We start from the raw sequence: 20506 nt of genomic DNA on the forward strand, positions 1-20506 counted from the left end.
AACAGTCCCCGGCGACACTAGAATTAAATCCATATCTTTTTTAGTTAGCCCTAACCCTCAATTTATACGTGTATAAATTTGACAGTTGGATCATTAGTTTGTGAATTATAACATTTTGAGTGAAGCAACTTTTGATATTGTGCAAAAAATGGATAAAAAGGAATTTTGTGTATTGATAAAATATTGCCTTTTGAATGGAAAAAATACAGTTGAAGCAAAAATTTGGCTTGGTGCCAAGTTTTCGGACACTACCCCAGGAAAATCAACCATCAAGGATTGGTATGCTAAGTTTAGACGTTGTGAATTGAGCACCGAAGACGGTGAACGCAGTGGACGCCCAAAAGAGGTTATTACCGACGAAAACATTAAAAAAATCCACAAAATGATTTTGACTGATTGTAAATTGAAACTGATTGAAATAGCAGACACTCTAGACATATCAACTGAACGTGTACATAATATGATTTACGAATATTTGGGTATGAGAAAGCCCGGTGCATAAGGGGTGCCGCGCGAGCTCACGTTTGACCAATAACAATAACGAGTTGATGATTAGGAGCAGTGTTTGAAGATGATTAAGTGTAATAAACCAAAGTTTTTGCATCGATATGTGATATTGAATGAAACATGGCTCCATCATTTCACTCCAAAGTTCCACCGACAGTCATATGAGTGGACTTCACACGATGAATCCGCTCCAAAGCGCGGAAAAATACAACAGACGGCTGGCGAAATTATGGCGCCTGCATTTTGGTATGCGCATGGAATAATTTTCATTGACTACCTTGAAAAAGGACCATCAACAACGACAATTACATAGCGTTACTGAACCGTTTGAAGGACGAAATCGCCGAAAAACGCCCGCATTTTAATAAAAAGATAGTACTGCTTCACCAAGACAATGCACCGTGTCACAAATAAGTGAAAACACCTATGAATTAAGCATCGAATTGCTTCCTCATCCACCGTATTCTCTAGATATGCCCCCCAGCGACTTTTCTGTTCTCAGATCTCAAAAGAATGCTGGCTGTGAAGAAACTTTGGTCGAATGAAGAAGTCATCGCCGAAACTGAGGCCTATTTTGAAGCAAAGGACAAATTGTACTACAAAAATGGTATCGAAAAGTTGGAGGGTCGCTATAATTACTGTATCACCCTTGAAAGGAATTATGTAGGCCGGGGACTTTTCAATTGACCTGTTAGCTAGTAAAACCAAACTTCACGGATTGGTTTACTATGAAATATTATCGTTCCGTATGAGACTAAATTCAAAAAGTCACTGTGAGATACTGAAATCCGTCTAAAATATCCAAAAATAATCATGTCACTAAAAGGAGATTTGAAATAAATGTGTTACTTTTGAGAACTCTTGAAGTGTTTTTTTTTAATCGAAGAGTCGGAGAGGGTTTTATGCTATTTATGCACGTTTTAAATTATGTAATGAGAGAAGTTTGTTAATTTGACTAAACTCATTTAAGTTTCAATGGTTCTATCGATTAACATAGTCCGAATATTAATACTTAACAGTCCGTCTGTTTATAAGACTGCTATGACAAGAGTGTATTGAACTGACCGCTGATTAAATTGTGGTCGTGTAACATCAACGATTGCCGTTGTCATCGGTTTATTTGATCGTATATTGTATCGAAGCTATAGATAACATGAAATGTCAATCCGTGTGAAGTGACCGTTTTCCATACGGTCCGATATGAGCGCATGGAGTAGTCTGAACCGAATAATGTAAATTTATTGCGGATTTTAGACAATGCTACTGTTTAACTATAACAGGTCATATGGAGTGTCTGCCGAATTTGGTTAACGACCAGAATTATTATTTGAAAAGGGCTTAGGATTAATATTTGCATTGCGCAGTGTTTCATTTGTCCACGTTTTAGCTCTTCGGAAGATAAACGTACTGAAAATTATAATTAATTACTTCTAATTAATTTTTCATATTATATACGAGCAGCGGTGATATTTTTAATCACATAATATAGTAAAATATATAATATTATGGTGTTGTTCATTAACCGAATAAGAATGTTTATTAATTAGTACCGTTCAGTACACAATTTAATCCAATGGTTGATTTTATGAATGAAGAGGTTTTCGATGCTTGCAATTTTGATTCTTTGCATTTCAGAGATGAAAATGGGCTACATGCGTAATTAAAATGTCGATAAGGGTTAAAAAGTGACCATAATATTAGTTTATAACACAATTGAATTCTGGTGCATTAGATATGGGTTTTGGGCAAAAACTCGGAATGATGTTTTATTCACATTTCGAGTAAGTATGTGATTACAAATTGAAATATCTCATTGGTCATGAACAGACTAATTAATACCTTATGTACTTTCTATAATTCTTGGTTCCAGATACTTTGGTATTTTTGGTATATTTTCAAGTGAGAAAAATGCTTGGCGGTAAACGCAATACAGCGTTGGAAATATCGATTTTTGTAAAACTCTTGTACGCAAAACATAAACATTGTTCTCCAGAAAGACTTCGTGATGAATAAATGCGCCCCGAGAGCTAACTGTCATCCTGTGTTAATCAGTATCCACCATATACACCTATATTGTATCCAGGAGAAATTACTTTGAAGGGGGCGAAATACACTAGAAATGTATTCCATTTGAGTTTTGTTAAACTCTTATAATGTAAACACCTTAACAATATATACCATATTTTGTTTTACTGTAATTGTCAATACTTATGGTTCAATGGGTTGTTAGTAGAAAACTGCGAAAAATTAAGATATAAAAATTCTCATAAATCGCGGAATAATATAATAATAAGAGTTCAATATTCACAGATTGTTTATACTTACATTCATATTTTTCTATTTTTTATAATGAGTATAATATTTTGGTGTAACTCTTCACTCGTCATATTTCACAGTCATCACAGTTAGATAAAAATTCACCATTTTTTAAAAATAATCAGGGCCTTATCAATTAATTATCTTCTGAACTGTTTGATGATTTTCTGAGCAACAATTTTATTCAGGTTTTATCCAAACTTTCATGGTATAACCTTTAAGGAATGGTTGCCCAAGTTTTGGTGCCTCCAAATAATTCATACTAACTTGAAACAACTTTTGCGGCTTCACACCCTGAACTGCGTTTATTGTGCAAAGACTCCACGGACTAGAGATGTATTTCAAAATAAAAAATTTTTAAATTAAATACTTTATGTACATTTTTGTTGATAAATAAGTTGATTCTGGTTATTGAATTAATTTAAAAGAGTTATGATGAGAAGAAAATATGTTATGAAATGTGTAAAATTTACAACCAACACTTTTATTTTACTTGGAAACTATACAGACAACAGTGTTATCCCAATCCCAGTTCGATTAAATGAAATCCACAGGCAGGCAGAAACTGACAAAAATTTTATGAACAACATATGTCGACTGGACTATATGTTTGTTTTTTTTTAAAGTTTGCATTATTTCAATATTGTTAAGTAATCTTAATAGACATAAGAATCAAACCTTGCTATATAAAATGGGTTGTGAATGAGGTTAGGAAGTGTTGAAAAGCTAATTTTAACATCTATATACATCGAATACCTCCGGAATTTGATCGCTAAGACATATTTTAGATTATATATTACATATATTGCATTTTCAGAGATAGCTGGACTGATGGTTTCTCAAATAAATATGTACAAATTTGAAACAACTTTTGATCCAATGGAATTCTGACCTTCCTGACACATTAGTTTATTTACGTATTAAGTTTATTAATTACATTTTCAATTATTTTTAAAGATATACATTGGTTGCAATATTTTTCATGTAATTTAAAATATACAATCTCTCATGCAACTGATAAATGAAGAAAGTAGCATCAGTGACACCCCGAGACCCAAAGTGACCTTTCTTGCTGAAGTACTGTGCTTTTGGTATTCCACTAAGGACCAACTACGTTTAGAGCTTAATTTTAACTCACCAGTCATACCATGCAACCACCAACTGTGGTCATGTATTGCGGTAGATCAGTGATGGACTTTTTAATTGCACGGATCAAGAGAAGGTGCTATCACTTTATACACACTTTATGTCATTTTATGCATCAAATATTTCGAAATTGGCCTTAGTTTATGAATTTTTGCAGTAATCCTCTAAGTTTGTGCGCTACGTTGATGATTAAATCCTCACTTTGATCATATATAAGCTATATAGTCTTTAAAAGCGCAAAATCTACGCGATAACACTGATATTGGAAAATGAAGACTGGATTCCTAAGAGATAGAATATCTTCGCAGAGTCTACCCCAAATTGAGACAACTGATTTTCATTTCTAAAGTATTATCGTTTACCTAATACATCAGTTAACCTTTCATACAAACTGTCAATATTTTAGTTACTGACACATATTTAAATTTATTTATACAGCTTTTAACACTTTATATGTAGTGTAATAATTTGGTATTTACGCACTCTTGTTTGTTTTATATGATTTATTCGATGTTGTTTTAGTCCCATTGTAATCCATGCCCTTACTGACAAAATTTAACATATTCTAATATATGTTGTGACATATTACTTACACTACCATATGCTTATATTTTTGTTTCTTATAATGAGGACAATATTCGGATGTAATGTATTAGTAGGTAATTATAACTGACGATCTCCGAATGGATGTTTAATGCATAGCTCGATATATAGATATATTAATATAAAAACTCTGGGTCACGTGTTGATAAATATGTGAAAACCCGAACGGATATACCTAAAGGAGAGATACTACCTAATCTATTTCTTCTATTGTGTACTAATTTAACAAACCCATGAATATTTTTTGGGCTTAATTTTATCCTAAAACTTGTAATTCAAATACAGTTCAAGAATCGAGGAGGTAGTGGCATAGGAATTAGTATCTACATATTTATTAATAAAAATAAATAAAGTATTAATTATTTAACAGTCTTCCATGCTCTAATTTGCTTTTTAATATAAATTAGTTTATTGTTTATTAAGTAAAAAAATAACATAATTTGCTGTTTATTAGAAACGTTATTAGTCTATAATTACAGACATTATATTAGTTATGTATAATTGACTAACAAAATAAGGGAAAAACGACAGAGTTTAACGAACTTACCCTTATAGGTTACTTTGTTAAACACGGTGGTGATCAACCTGAGTTCTCCATTTGGTGTGTCTCCAACCTGTGAACGTGACAAAAATACGTAGGTTAGTTTAGTCGAAATGGGAGATAACATTTTTAACAGTCAACACTCAGACTTGCTTGAAACCGCCCTTTGAATTAAACTGCTTTCAGGACCTTTAAATAGACTTTTAAATATATTTGTTTTATAAGTTTTATATATAGGGGAATTTAAAAAAAAAAATTAAAAGTTGTGAGATTACAGTTCAAAACATTTTGTACTCTATTTTTATATATTGTGTGATGTTTCAGGTTATTATATGACATTGAATGAAACGTATATTAATCTATCATCATTGTAGTCATCATTATCAATCAATAGTCTGCACTCGGGGATAGCATCTACTTCTCAGTCAACGTGCTGCTTTTGGTGTAGTAGGACTTTTTATATTATATTAGACAGCTCTTGTATCTTAATGGTTGTCTTCAATTGTAAAGTGATTAACGTCATCTTAATGGAATTACTTCATTTATAACTTACAACCTTACATATGTCAGAGAGTACCAATGTTCAAGTATTGGAGTGGTATAGAAATATTGTCAACCTAAGTCTTCTTGTTGTAATATGGCTGTAATAAGTTCGGCCGTTTCAGCTTAGATGCCACTTTCTTATTCTATATTACTAATTCTTGAACGTGAAGATCTGCATTTATTCTGATGTTCAAATGATACCATTTAAATATAATAGCAGACAGCGCGACAGCTCTTTCACAGCAATTCTTTGGTTCTTTACTCATTAATTTTTCAGCCATTCGGCTCTGCAATGTAATTATATTGCGAAGAATACTAAAAATCCAACATATATATCAGTGTAAATCTCAACTGTAAATCATTAAATCAGAAACTGTAAATCATTAAATAAATATGCAAAATGTTGGACTTGTTTCCTTCAATAGCATATTCAGTCGTAAAACTTATTAGCTGAAGAATTTTCTATACTCTCTTTCAGGGTAGACTATATATTCTCTTTTAAATATATTCAGTAACTCGGAATTATATATTAATCATTATTATATTTATTAATATATTAAGGAATTATAATTCTATCTATTATTGAATTAATTTTACAAGCCAAGAAAGATAGCAATACGTTGGTTTGTCAATATGGCGTAAGTTGTTCATCATTCAACATCCCTTAACTTAGTTGGAGTGTGAACAGAAGAATTGTAAATCAAGATATATGGCTATTAAAAACGCAAGTTTCCTTCAACTTGGATTTTGGAAACATCGTTTATCCAGTTCTATCGAAACATGTTTATCCCTTACGATAATTTTACTAGAAGCCAATCCATTCAACTAATTCCTTTCACTGCTATTATACTTTATATATAATAACTCTATAATAAAATATTTTTCATTTGATTGCTAGCTGTTTACGGTATAAAGTGTTACACTAAAATCTTAGGTGTAAATTTTAGGGTTTTTAAAAAAATATATTGCTAGATTAGCAGAGTTTTGTGCCCAGTCAGTAAACATCAATGCAACCAAAAATAGAGATTCCATTGTCCTGATATAAACATCAATAACCAATAACAATAAACATCAATAGTATAATGTATTGATAAAATGTATTGATGATTGTTTATTATGGCTTTCAGTGCCTTCTTTAAAGGTTAGTTTAAAGGATCGTATTAGCTAGGTTCAGTTAATTGCCGTCCTACCGCAAGAGAGAACTTAAGGCTCTTGGTATAGATTATTTGATTGCTCGGATGTTTTTTCACAGAGAACGTGAAAAAAGAGTTTGAAATAATAAGTGAGCTGATGGGACAAACAAAAAAGCATCATTTGATTGCTAGCAGTTTACGGTACAAAGTTCGGCTTACACTAAAATCTTTTGTAAATTTTAGGGTTTAAAAAAAATATTGCTAGATTAGCAGAGTTATGTGCCCGGTCAGTAAACATAAATGCAACCAAAAATAGAGATTCCATTGTCCTGATATAAACATCAATAACCAATAACAATAAACATCAATAGTGTAATGTATTGATAAAATGTATTGATGATTGTTTATTATGGCTTTCAGTGCCTTCTTTAAAGGTTAGTTTAAAGGATCGTATTAGCTAGGTTCAGTTAATTGCCGTGCTACCGTAAGAGAGAACTTAAAGCTCTCGGTATAGATTATTTGATTGCTCGGATGTTTTTTCGCAGAGAACGTGAAAAAAGAGTTTGAAATAATAAGTGAGCTGATGGGACAAACAAAAAAAGGCATCATTTGATTGCTAGCAGTTTACGGTACAAAGTTCGGCTTACACTAAAATACAGAGATTCCATTGTCCCGATATAAACATCAATAGGAATTGAGGCAACTTGATGTAATTTAAAATAGATATTGTAAGGGTAATCAAACCCACATATAGAAGGCGAGTCAAACAATCATCAGTTTGAATAGTCAGCTAACTCAACAGTTGTACCAATGTTCCAATACCAATTTAACCGCTCATAAATAACAGTTATTTAAGTGATTGATTGTATTAGTGTTTATTAAATCTTGGTTATTATATTGTTTATCTAATAAAGTTCTGTTATTTTAAGACCATCTTTGATAGACGACATAATTACAGTGCCCTTTGTTATCAGTGGTAATCTAATACTTCCCCATATTTTCTATGAAAAAAATCTTTTAATGGAAGAAAACCTTTTATTTGAACCTGAGTAAAAATTTAAAAACTTATAGTTAGCTTTAACATATAAATATAGATTTATTTTTAAAAGGTAAAAAAAGCATATTATATCAACGTAGGATATACTTTCTTCATGTATGAAACCTAATATAGCGTTAAGTTTGTAACTGGTTGATTTTGTATATTTTCATCGTGGAATATCGAAAATTTCCATGACGATAAATTACTACCCTTTAATTAATAAGTTCATTTATTAAGGGTATATAATTAAACCGCAGTTATAATTATATCGATAAAATTCGCTAGAACACTAATTCCTATTTGCCTCCATATTACCTTCGATAGATGTCTATTTATAGATCTAATTTTATTATTTATTATTTGGGTTCATATATAAACATAAAATATAATTTATTTTTTACTTATATATGATATAATTATAGGTTTATTTTGATAACAATCATATTCATTTGTGGAAATATATATTTATATAATATATATGGATATTAAATGTGAGTATAATAATGTGGACTGTTTTTACAAAAGCATTATGTGATTTCATTTGACACAATTGGGAAAATTAATATGTCAATTATTTATATTATTATATTTAGAAATAAATTATTTATTTAAAAACTGTTAAGCGCGATTTGTAAGTTATGTTTTCTGTATTGTTCGATAGCAATTTAACATAACTAGTCATCGCTTTGTGGTCGAAATTTGATTATTTGTTAAGTTAATCCTGTTTCTGTTATAATAGAGTAAAGTCAATAATTTAAAAACTATGTTACTAAAACTTGTTTTCACAATATTTTCAATATAAAATAAGAAATGTACTTGGAATGAAACATTAATTGAAATAATAAAAGTCTATATATCAAAATATAATAAAATAACTCTAAAATAATCATTTAATTAAATATAATTTCCATTAATAATCAATAATCTGCAAGGTATTGATAAGTTTAAATTGCTATACCACTGAGTATACAGGACTGCTGTTTATTTTTATGTTATAATCATAAATATGGAATACATGGTTGAATGAATATATATTGTATATATATAGTAGAATGTATATTATTTGAAGCATATATTAAAGGAATATTACTAAATAAATACTAAAAAATAATAAGTAAACTATTAATTTTTAAAATCTTGGGTTTATAAAGTAAATAATCAAAATGATTGATGCAAAGTTTTAACAATAAAATATCATATAATCGTATATATTTTAACACTTATCGTTAAAAACCTTAATATTTATCAATGTTTTAAAGATTTTACATTTTTACTGTTAATAGTTCATAATTACTTCTATTTTTCCTTTGTTCCATTTCTACAAATTATGTGGATAGTTTACTTTATGTATTCATATAGTCTTAATGTTTTATCCATATTTCTCACCTAAAATACATTTTGTTAAAACAATAAATACACCAGCTTGAAAAGAATAATTTATTTACGTAAATTTAAAAATAATTCACCATTCTTTCCTTAGTTCTTCCAGTCTTCGTTCTTGCTCTTGTAGATAGCTGATCTTTAGTTTGACTTCTATGACTTTCGTTTATCTACTGCTATCTACTTTGTGTCAAATGCCCCACGTGGGAGCTAACATCACACCAGGAAATGAGGAATTAAAATTCTATGAAGTTATTTTATAATTTTTAGTATTCCTTCCAGAACTCATCATAGTCAGACATTAACACACATTTATTTTCTGCAATATTCAGTGAAATTGAATTTACTATAACTGAACTTTACAGATTACAGAGCTATATCAATTCCCATCAATCCTTAAGCAACAACAATTTTTTCATAGCTGTTCACTAAACATCATCAAACCCCATATTTCCTCAAAGACGGAAGCAAAATTTTTGTTAAGCCGATTAACTATAGATATTAAATAAATTGTTTCGTTTAGTTGAATGTATGATAAATATGACATAGACAACCTAGATAAGTTGATGCTCCTAGTAGAAAATTGGAAGGTTTTTCGTAAATATAGCTATTTACAATAATTAAATGAAATGAAGTTGCTGTTCTATGAATAATTAAATAATACCGAATAGTAATAAATCAGTTACCATCCTCAAAAGCACCTTGCGATAATTGTTAACATCTTTTTGTCAAATTGTTTTCTAGTAAAACATGAAGATATACAAGTAGTGAAAAAATGACGCATGCTTTCCACACGGGGATACAACAGTCTATGTCTAAAGTCTGCGATTAAAAGAAAACACAGTTATCTATTATCGATAGATTGAAAAATACTATTCCTTGATAGATCAAAGTTTGTGTTCATGCTCTCAATTTAGTTTAGTTGGAGTCTAGTTGTACTAGTTTGTTTATTTTACTGTTTGTGTTAGGATTGAGAACTACCCTGATCGGTTTCAAATATTTATATAAGATATGTGAGCAAGTTGTATTCCACGGAATTTATTTATAATCGATTCGGAGCTTATAAGTATAATGTATTGAAAAAACATATTATGGCTTTCAGTGCCTACTTTAAGGGTTAGTTTAAGGGATTGTATTAGATAGATTCACTTAATTGCCGAGCTAGCACAGGAGGGAAATTAGACCTAATCTCTATTGATTGCTTGTATGTTATTTCGCAGAGAATCTGAAAAAAGAGTTTGAAATAATAAGTGATGCGATAAAGAAAAACAAACAAGCAAGTGAGATGAATCCTCAATAGCACGTAGTCAGAGATATCAAACTTCTCTCGTTCTGAACAGACGAGAATTGAAACACTTAGGATGAAAATCTGAATAGGAGCCTCGTTCCTCCAGAACAATTACGACATCAGTGGAAGAACTGGCAAGGACAAATAGATTCAAGCTAATGTGCGACATATTTAGAATATAGCTTAAAACGGCTTACAGCTCGCCGGTTGCAGATAAAACAAAGTAAAGAATCAAAGACTAATCAGAATAAATAAAAAGAAACTTGTGGAGTGGAAACCTACCTGAAAACATAACAAATATTTTGGTTACTTGCGATACAAATTTAGAAAAATATGTTAAATGGGTTGATACATTTATTGAAGCGAATCCAAGATCTAGGATATATTCAACTACTTTTAACTGTACTTCTAGTACAGAAACAGTTATTAGTGCAATTTAATACACCATAGTCCTGATTGAAAGACTGCACAGATAAATGAACACCACTCTAAAATCTTATAATTCCACGATATTCACTAAGAGTAGTGCAAGTTAAATTATATTTAAAATTTTACTTAAAATTTAGTTAAACATGTGGGTAAAAAATTTATTTCTATAAAATATTAGTTATAAATTGAAAACAATTGTTATATATATATAATTGATAGATATATTTTAAGGAAACACCGGTGATCGTTTTTAACGGATTTTAACGATGGAATTTAATCTTCAATCATTAATTTTTATTGTCGTTGTAAGTCATAGGTGGGGGAGTGAAGGTAGCCATGAATATTTTGAATTTAGCGCGCAAGTTTTGAGTCGCGTACAGTAGTTTCGGCCAATATAGTAAAGCTAGCCATTCTGACTAATGAGACTTCGTGAAAATAAAAATATGATTGAGAAGACGTAACGAAAGATCGAGGCCTTTGTTTGATACGAACATCTTATAAATCAGTGGAGTGGTTTTTATATAAAGTTAGTCTCTTTGAGTGTAAGTTCTTAATAAATAGAACCATATTGGTAAAGTATAATATAAAGCTATGAAAATATAAACGCAAATGTTTGAGAAAATTGGATAAAACTACTCTGAAATCGAGATAATTATAAATGTCGTTATCAACAGAGTTGTGTTGATTTATTTCTCTACTGTTCGTATAGTGAAAAGATTACCCCCATTAAATGAATCATTATTTTGTAATGGGCTTCCTCTTTATGATTATAGCCATAGCATAATTATGTGAAGCCTAATGAGCGCGCTTATTAATGAAACATCAGTAGTAAACCCGAAACGTTTTTGCGTTAATGTATGGTTTCTAAAAATTAATTTAATCGAATAAATCTAATGAGGATATATTAGCCTAACAATATATAAATTTTATTTAAAACTAATATTGTTGATTTGTTTAAATCATATGTCCACACGAAATACTTGATTTCCAAATTATCTTCTATTATATTGAAATTACCTATCTAATTATCAAACATATGGGATATCAAATAAATCAAAAAAATATCTTTCAAAATGTTGCTATATTATATACAGCAATAGCAGAGCTCTCCTTAGTTTTAGAATCAACAATAAATATTGAATATGAGAAGCCACTAGAAGATAATACATTAAAGGATACTAAAGTAATATTTTTGAATATTTTTAAGTAACTCTTAATATTTTTGAGAGAACGCCTTTTTGTTAGCTTTTATTCTTCCCTCAAAATATTGTATCTTAAATTTTTTTTACTAGGTGATTGCTTCTATCTTGATCAGCTATATATACGCAAAAGAAAAGTTCACTAAAACAGTGACTCGGGTCCATAGAAAACAGAAATTTCACGGTATAGGCGACCTTGGGGAAATGTTTTCTTTAGTTCAATTAACGGTAGCGCTGCGATAGCAAATTGTGATTGGCTAGTTTAAATTCCTGGTGCCACCACTAACATGGAACATGATTGGTCGATCAAATTATGCGAAGACAGCATTTTCTATGGGCGTCCATTTTTTAGTTTGTTGTTTGAAGGTTTTGGTTTTTGTGTTTTTGTTTAGATCAAGAAATCTTCGTTTTACGTTGTGCATATTTTCTGTTTTACATTAATTATTATGGAGTAATGATATAAAAATTGATGACAATGCGTCAATGTAATAAAAGTTGTAGCGTACATGGGCAAGAATCTACTACGTAAATTAGACATCGTTTCCCAAAGAATGATCTCGTTCCTTTCCAAAAATGGGTTGATCAAGTAAATAGTAGTAAGTTATCTGGATAAACCAAAATGCAAATATATCAACGTCATGATGTCTGTCACGGGCATTTTGGTGAAAAATTTAGAATTACCCTTCCTTCACGAACAACATTATTTTTATCAGGTACATATAAAATTATCTATCTACTACATGTCTGTTTATATATTGTTTGTTTACAGAAAATCAAAACCTAATTATGAACATGTTAGTAGTAATAAAATTCAATTAATCTACTAAGTTGTTCGTATGCTGTCAGTGTGATGTCTCCACATAAAGAAGTTTTACAAGAAGGTAATAATGAATATAACTGAATAATTAGTAGTAATAAATACTACTTTTAATTGTAAAATATCCCTAAAATATTTGTAATACTTTAACATTTTAGAACAATCGGTGTTCAATAATTTTATAGTAGAGCTATTGTATATTTAAATTTGATTGCCTTGTTAAGAAAATATTTGTTACGGTGCCATCAATTAAATATTTAATTGCTACTTTTAGATTTATTACCTTAAAGAAATCTATTTTGTCTAAATTTACAAATAACTACATTTGTTTAACAAATCTTAGCCAAGATTGCTTAAAGAATTTTGTTGGATCTATTAGGGGCCATGGAGGTAGAAACATCATCCTTCACTTAGTATGTTCGAGAAATCTTTAAAAGGGCACATCATCACTTCAATTTTTCCACATCATTCTCCCGGAGAAAATTGTGAAGAAGATGAACATATTAGATAACTTATTTTCTTTTTTAACGGGAGATCTAGTACCACTTGAGGTTGTTAAATCACCAGCTGAGTCTATATTTTCAGTTCCAGAGAACTTTGCTCTGAGAAAAACAAGAGTCTAATATTGTATTTTAGTCTTATTTCAGGCTATTTAACAAAACTTCTGAAAAAGAGACAACATGCAATATTTGTCTACATTCTATATTAAGTAGTTTCACAGATTAAATACTCTAAAATCTAAATATCTTTAAAAAACACATACATTTTTAGTCTTTCAACTATCCAATCCATAATATTTTCAAGGCCAAATTTTAAAACTTATTATGAGGTGTGATTGTATTTTTGGTTTAATGAAGTTAATAATGTAATATAAACAGGGAAGGATTTAAAGTTTACCTTCAATATATCAAGATAAGTTGATTTTCATTTAGATACTATTGGCCAATAAATGTGACGTCACAAAGTAATCAGGCGAAATGGCAAACCAATCAAAGCAAAGTATTTTCCTTAAAGGATTCTAGATAACTATTTTTAACGAACCAATCATATTCACGTTGTCAGCGCCGCCAATGATTGAACTAAGCAAAACTTTGCCCCACTACTTACCATTGGATTTGCATACCCCTGCTCGGGTCATCTAAATTGACGATGTCATAACGTCGCAATGTTGCCGCATCAAGACTGAGTTTTAGTTCATTGGTATTGACATAAAACAAAATTCTAATGTAAATAAAATAATTAAGTAAAATAATGTTATGAAATATAATTTATATTAATTTTGTAGTACATCTAATGGATATATTATCGAAGGACTTAAAACTAAAATTAAATATACAGTTATAATAGTGTGTAGGTTAGGGTTGTATTTTTGTTATATTTATATTGAACCCTTTTTAATATCACCTATGAGTTAGAGTTCTATGCGCATTTTTTATGTAGTTATATCCCCTGGAGGCCTAATCCACCTAATTAACAAATGTATATTCAAGTAATATATTATTATTATATATTATTATTATATATTTTACATTCATTAGAGAGCATTTCAACCATCTACGCTTAGTTTTTGTTTCCTTCGGTACAGCGTTTCATTGTAAAATCATTTTGATATCACTGTATTTCTCCTTAGTTTGTTCTGTTACCACCTCATCATGTTCATCCTCCTTTCCGTGGGTTATTAATACACCATTTAAATCCTATATTACCCAACGGTGTATGAAATGATATTCTACATCCCTCAAAGAGCTACATGTATCTAAGCTTTCTATGGATACTTTTTAGACTTACAGTTTCCTCTAAAATAATTGTATTAAATTATGTTCATATTGAAAAAATTTCTCACTGCTTTTATACATTTATATTTTTGATCTCTGATTGAGCTAACATCTAACTACTCTTACTTCGTTACCCGCTTCGTATGAGGAACGTTTCTTTCCGTTCAATATTATATTTTTAATATTTTAAGATATTTCAGTGACCGTGTCAATACGTCCATACATCAGTGTAGCTACAACACGTTAAAAACTAAAATGCCTACCTCTCTAACGCATTTTACTGGCAAAAGGGGGTCACCATTATCTCGTTCCTGTTCGAAGTAACTGATTAGAGACGTAATTTGTTCTGTCTGGCTTCGGCAATTTTGAATCAGTATAATAATAAGCAGCTATTTGAAATTTGTCAAAACAAATCTTTAAAATGCCGTTTGCCGGTTTATAACCTGCATATTTAATAATTAATATTTTGAAGAATTTTGTAGTTACATGTTCGACGTTATCAGACAGAATTGTGTCTCTTTTTAACTATAATAAAATGAGAAGGAATATATTGTCTGATTTTAAAACGAATTTACCAATTGCGGAAAGTAATACATTAAACTTGGTTAATATTTGTCTACATAAAATAACAGTTTTGCATTTAGTATTATTAAGTTATTCAATGTACACACACGCTTCGAATGTGTATTTTCGGCTTTAATTTTTTAGTTGTTTTATTTGAGGAAATCTAATGCCGAAGCTTAAACACATTTTTAGAGGGTTTATTAGTTGATGAATGAACTATTTCCGTGTTATAGAAGGACTTAGACTTAGACCTATCAGGATAACCCCAAGTACAAAAATTCTTGGGTAAGTCAAATAGAGTCCTTTGGGCTTCCTTCAGCAAGATGTATGTGTTAGTAGCTACTAGAGTCGAATGAAACTTGTACATCAGATATCTAACGATATCAATTTACCAAATTGAACAATGTATTGTTGCTAAAAAGACCAGCAATAGCGAGTAACAGATGCAAAGGCATTCCCTTGCATCGCACCGCTCGGCCAGAAGTTGCAAGACTTATGAAGGATACACTGTTGCTGCTTGAATGGGACACTGCATCCAGTGTACTCACCAAATATAGTGCCTCCTGCTTACCATTTCTTCAGATTACTACAGAAAGGCTATCGAATCAATGTAATGGATCGTTGCCAAACCAACATCGTTTTTTCGACACGGTATCGACATGTTGCCTGAAAGATGGGAAAGTCAGTGAATAATTCTTGATAAACCAGTTTTTCTCAAAAATGCCTTTTAACAGAGAAAACTGATCACAATACATGCCAGCACTTAATACAAAGCAAATTGTATATTTTTCGAGTCCTATGCGTTAAATTTATTTTAAGAATAATATTAATATAATTAAAATTGCGAAGCATTTTTGCTTATTAATTTATTAGCGAAATATTTATTAATTATTTAGCTTTATTTAGCTTATTTATTTAGCGAAATTGCTTATTAAGTCGAAACTGCCTCTGCCTTAATTATACAACTATAAACTTATATATGCCAATTTAAATGTGTTGTTGTTTAGTATAATTTAACAGTCGATAATTATCTGGTAGAATGCGTCAAACGCCGTAAACCTCCCCCATAAAAATCCGGATTTGATAGGAAAGTTTCCTTGTTAAGTTTCGTGTATGTTGAACTATAAAATATTCCTTGTCTATAATGAAATCTCCTTGTTTATGTACTCGTTACGAAAATATGAGGACGCCTATGGTTTGACGCTTGGTATAAAACGGTTCATTTCAATCAATTTAGCACAGGCACATTTTTTGTTTGTAGTCGAATATGCATCATATGAAAAATAGTTAAGGTTAATTAAACCAAGTGAAAAACAGTTTTACCGATATGTTATATACTAAACTGAATTAAATTATATTCTTAAAGATAGGTACCGATACCTTAAATTCGTTAATTGTTTTCTGGAAACTGGATAGATGTGTTTTGGGATGGTTTTTTCATTTCCATTTCGATAATTTAATTTATTTTTTTTTAATAATTTAAGTATTTGGGTAATTATTTTTCAGTACTAGTTATCTCTAAATAATTAGGAGATTCGCATAGTCATCAGATTATGTGCAAATATTTGTGGGCTCAATATGATAATGATAAATTGTTCCTTTTTAACCAATTTCGATAAAGGAGGTTCTATGTTCCACTGTATATATATATATATATATATATATATATATATATATATATATATATATATATATTTTAATGTATGTTCAACGATTTCTCCGTTTTTTATTTATTACCCAAACAACAAGTGCTTCTATGGTGTAATGATTAGAGCGTTCAGTTCCCAAATGGAGGTGGCGGGTTCGATTCCCGGCGGGGATAGTAATCTTTTGTTCCAGTTTACTTAGAACATTTGTTAAATCATCTAGGCTAGGTTGTGGACCACGGGACCTGAAGCTTTCCTTATTTTCAATCATTGTTTCTTCCTTCCTATTTGTCCTCATACTGGCTGCAAATTAGCCTAGCCGAATACAAAAATAATAATATAATTTGACTTCAAAGTACTCATTTGGCAGTTAAAATAATATTATAAATAGATGAATAGGTTTAGGTAGGTATTAAGCTAAATTATGTGTATGTAGTAGAATATAAAATACGTGTAGTAGATAGGTTAAATAAGGTTTTTGTTTATTTTTATTTAGTTATTATAACGATTATTATGTACAGATTTTATTTTAAAACATTTTTTTGTGTAAAAAATCTAATATTGATTATTTTTTACTTTTTAGTTCCTTTAGTTTTTTTAGTTCCTGTTCAGTTCCTTATTTATTTTTTGAGGCCAGTTTAATATTTTTCTTAAAAATATTTTTTTCTTGTGAAGTATGCTAATTTTGAAACTAGTTTGAAGAATCCTTTCTTTTTTATTTTGCTCCATCATAATCTGTTTCAAAACAATAAGCCATTATTTTGTCCATTTTCTCAACAGTTTGTTACAGTAATATTAATGAGAGAGCTTTAATATGTGGGCGCAGCACTCATCCTTGTACACGAATTCATTGCAGGTACTGGAGGTATCAGACCTCTTGGCTTCGCATACTGTTGTCCTCTTATTCTTCTCAGCGTCACTGCTAGCTCATTCATATGTTGCGTAAGTCTCCTCTGATATTTTTGCTATAATTTATTATTTTCTTCTTTACTGTTCACATGCCGAGATCCAGACATATAGCCAGGCATCCAGATAGCCTTGCTCTGAAATCTTTCCCATATTTCTATATTGCGGTTGCTTGGTGTTCTCCATAATTGAATGGCGCATATGCAGATTGGCTTGGATGATGATTTTGACTCGTTAACTAAAGCAGACTACGGAACATGCGGTTTGGTACAGAGATGTGCTTTTGCCGAGCTGTGTCTACGATCCAAGTAAAGGCCCAAGTATTTTACATATTCCTTCTGCGGAATGTTTTAGTTGTATAACTTTACCGATTAACAGGTTTTTCTTCTCAGAGTATAAGTGACATGAGTAGACTTGGTTTGATTTGCCTTCATTCTTCATTGATTAAATCAATTCTCGAAGCTATTCAGATGGCATGTAACGAAGCAGTTTTTGTGTCAAAATGCACTGAATTGGCGGCAGTATAAGCACAGTTCGTAGTCATTGTGTCCTCACAACATCGCTTCCAGTACGCTGCCCTATTGGATACTTGAGCGTAATTCGTTTAAAGCAGAATATTCGTCATTATACATGATCATGAAACTCCTTCGATTGAGGTAGGATGAGAGTATATGATAATATGAAAGTAGAAGAATAAGTTTTATTTTGTATACCAGTACATCATGCCAGATTTGGGAAAGCCTTGGCTTATGTCCAAAAAGGCAGCAGAGTAGTATAGTCGATTTTACAGGCATATACTAATGACCTCTATAGTCATATACACTTGTTCGACCTCATAGATCATTCTTACGAAATCGAAACTGGTTACGGGATTATTTTGTTTAGATGCTCGTTTATTCTGTTTAGAGTGAGTTTTTTTTTATTATTTTACCAATTACTGGTAGAAGTCTAATAGACCTATACGAGTTCCTATCCTATGGGGGTTTTGTTTGGCTTGGATACCATTACGACCTGGGTAATTTTCTTTTGTCTTAGAAAATGTTCCAGATGAAAGCAGGTATTAAATGTTTTAACTAGGCTCATGCTTTTTTTATGTGGTAGATTTGTCAAGGGAGCTGCGTTGACAAGCTAGTTGCCTGGTGATTTTCCTTCCGGGAGAGTTCTTAATTCTGTCTCTTTAGGAGGCATGTCTTTAACGTTAGGTAAATTTGCAAAAGTAATTTAAAGCATTCTTACACTACGGCTGTGTTCCCCTGGTAGGATTCCCGAGAATGGTTGAAACACACTAATCAGATCTTCAGTCTCTATATTAAAAATTATTTAATATTTATGGAATTTAATAGCAGTTTGTTTATATATCAGGTTAATTCTTTAGCAATTAAGGTGCGGCTACTGCTTCGCGTGACCCTAAAATACGAATATTCAAGTATGTCGAGTAACCAAATTAAAAACTGATTCAGAAGAGACTCGTAGAGTATCTGAATAGTTTCCAATGGAGTATTGTCCTGAAAATTCCGCCAATTATTTCAAATATGTTGGAGATCGAAACGTACTCCATATTATCTACTTTAAGACTCCCCACAAGGGGGTTGAGGTTTGCCGGTTATGCTGGTCAGGAAAGATGTTTAATAATATTTTGATACTCCTCAAACCAACACTAAATATTTTGGCTCTCTATACAGATGCATTATTATCTTGGAGTATGACAGTGTTTCACAACAATATGCAATAATTTCGTATATGCTGTTATTACTGTGGACACTGTAACTAGTAAAATGTTAATTAATTCAGTTGTTTTTATCACAGACCAATCTTTATAGAAAATCCTATGTAAGGTCTTGACAGCGATTATGAGTGATTCAGATTTCTATGAGAATTAATAAAAATGAGACAAATGCCATTTTGTGACGTTTGGCGATAAATTTAACTTAATTACAAGTTATATAATTAGAGTTGCTGAAACAAACAGTATAATTACAACATAAAAACATTTAATTAAAGCAATAACTTAAAAACGAAAAACAAATTCAATCGGGTCTATAATAGCGCGATGACACGACGTCGTACACATTATGCCGGATAATTATCAGCTATTAAACCGGAATACATTATAATATGGTCGAAATAGGGTAAAAGAGCAGTAGAGGCCGAGCCGGGCGAGTTTCGAGTCGATAAAGCGACATCTATGAACTAATAATTTTGGGAAAATGCACGCGTGACGGGACACAAAGTGTTCATTTTGCTTTTTATTGGAAGGCTGTGGAGACAGTTGAACGTTTATTCGGCGTGGCCGCCCTAGTTTATGCGACAGTCTGGTCAGTGTAACCGATAGCGCACAATGGCGTAGCACGAAGCTGACGTACGCCTAAATAAACTTCGAATATTGGAACTACCGGAACAACATTGAAAATTTTATAACCACACCGCCAGGATTGTCAATATTTCGGTGTTGTTCAATATGAATAATTCAGAAGGACCTTCCATTATTGTTTGCATTGATAAAGATGGGTTTTTTTAAATAAATATTCAGTTTTAATAATTTAAGTAGTCCATGAATATTTATTTTTTATATTCATTAATACATTATCACTAGTCGTTGGCAACTAACTTACAGAAAAGATCCATTGGTCCTTACATGTCTCTATTACGACAAATTCAGGGAATATTTTTACTA

General features: G+C 31.0%; 1 protein-coding gene across 1 annotated transcript in view; it reads right to left on the reverse strand.

The window, feature by feature from the left end:
* The window catches only part of CARPA (Carbonic anhydrase-related protein A), a 626351-nt gene that overhangs the window by 141044 nt on the left and 464801 nt on the right, over nt 1-20506 (reverse strand). The window contains exon 6 of the mRNA XM_076394854.1: nt 5120-5186. Within this exon, the coding sequence (XP_076250969.1) occupies nt 5120-5186 (67 nt within the window). The remainder of the gene's footprint in view (nt 1-5119; nt 5187-20506) is intronic.

The sequence above is a fragment of the Rhynchophorus ferrugineus genome, unplaced genomic scaffold (genome assembly GCF_030347505.1).
Source record: "Rhynchophorus ferrugineus isolate W39M unplaced genomic scaffold, kcgeb_rfMv2 rfM2, whole genome shotgun sequence".
Taxonomy (NCBI): domain Eukaryota; kingdom Metazoa; phylum Arthropoda; class Insecta; order Coleoptera; family Curculionidae; genus Rhynchophorus; species Rhynchophorus ferrugineus.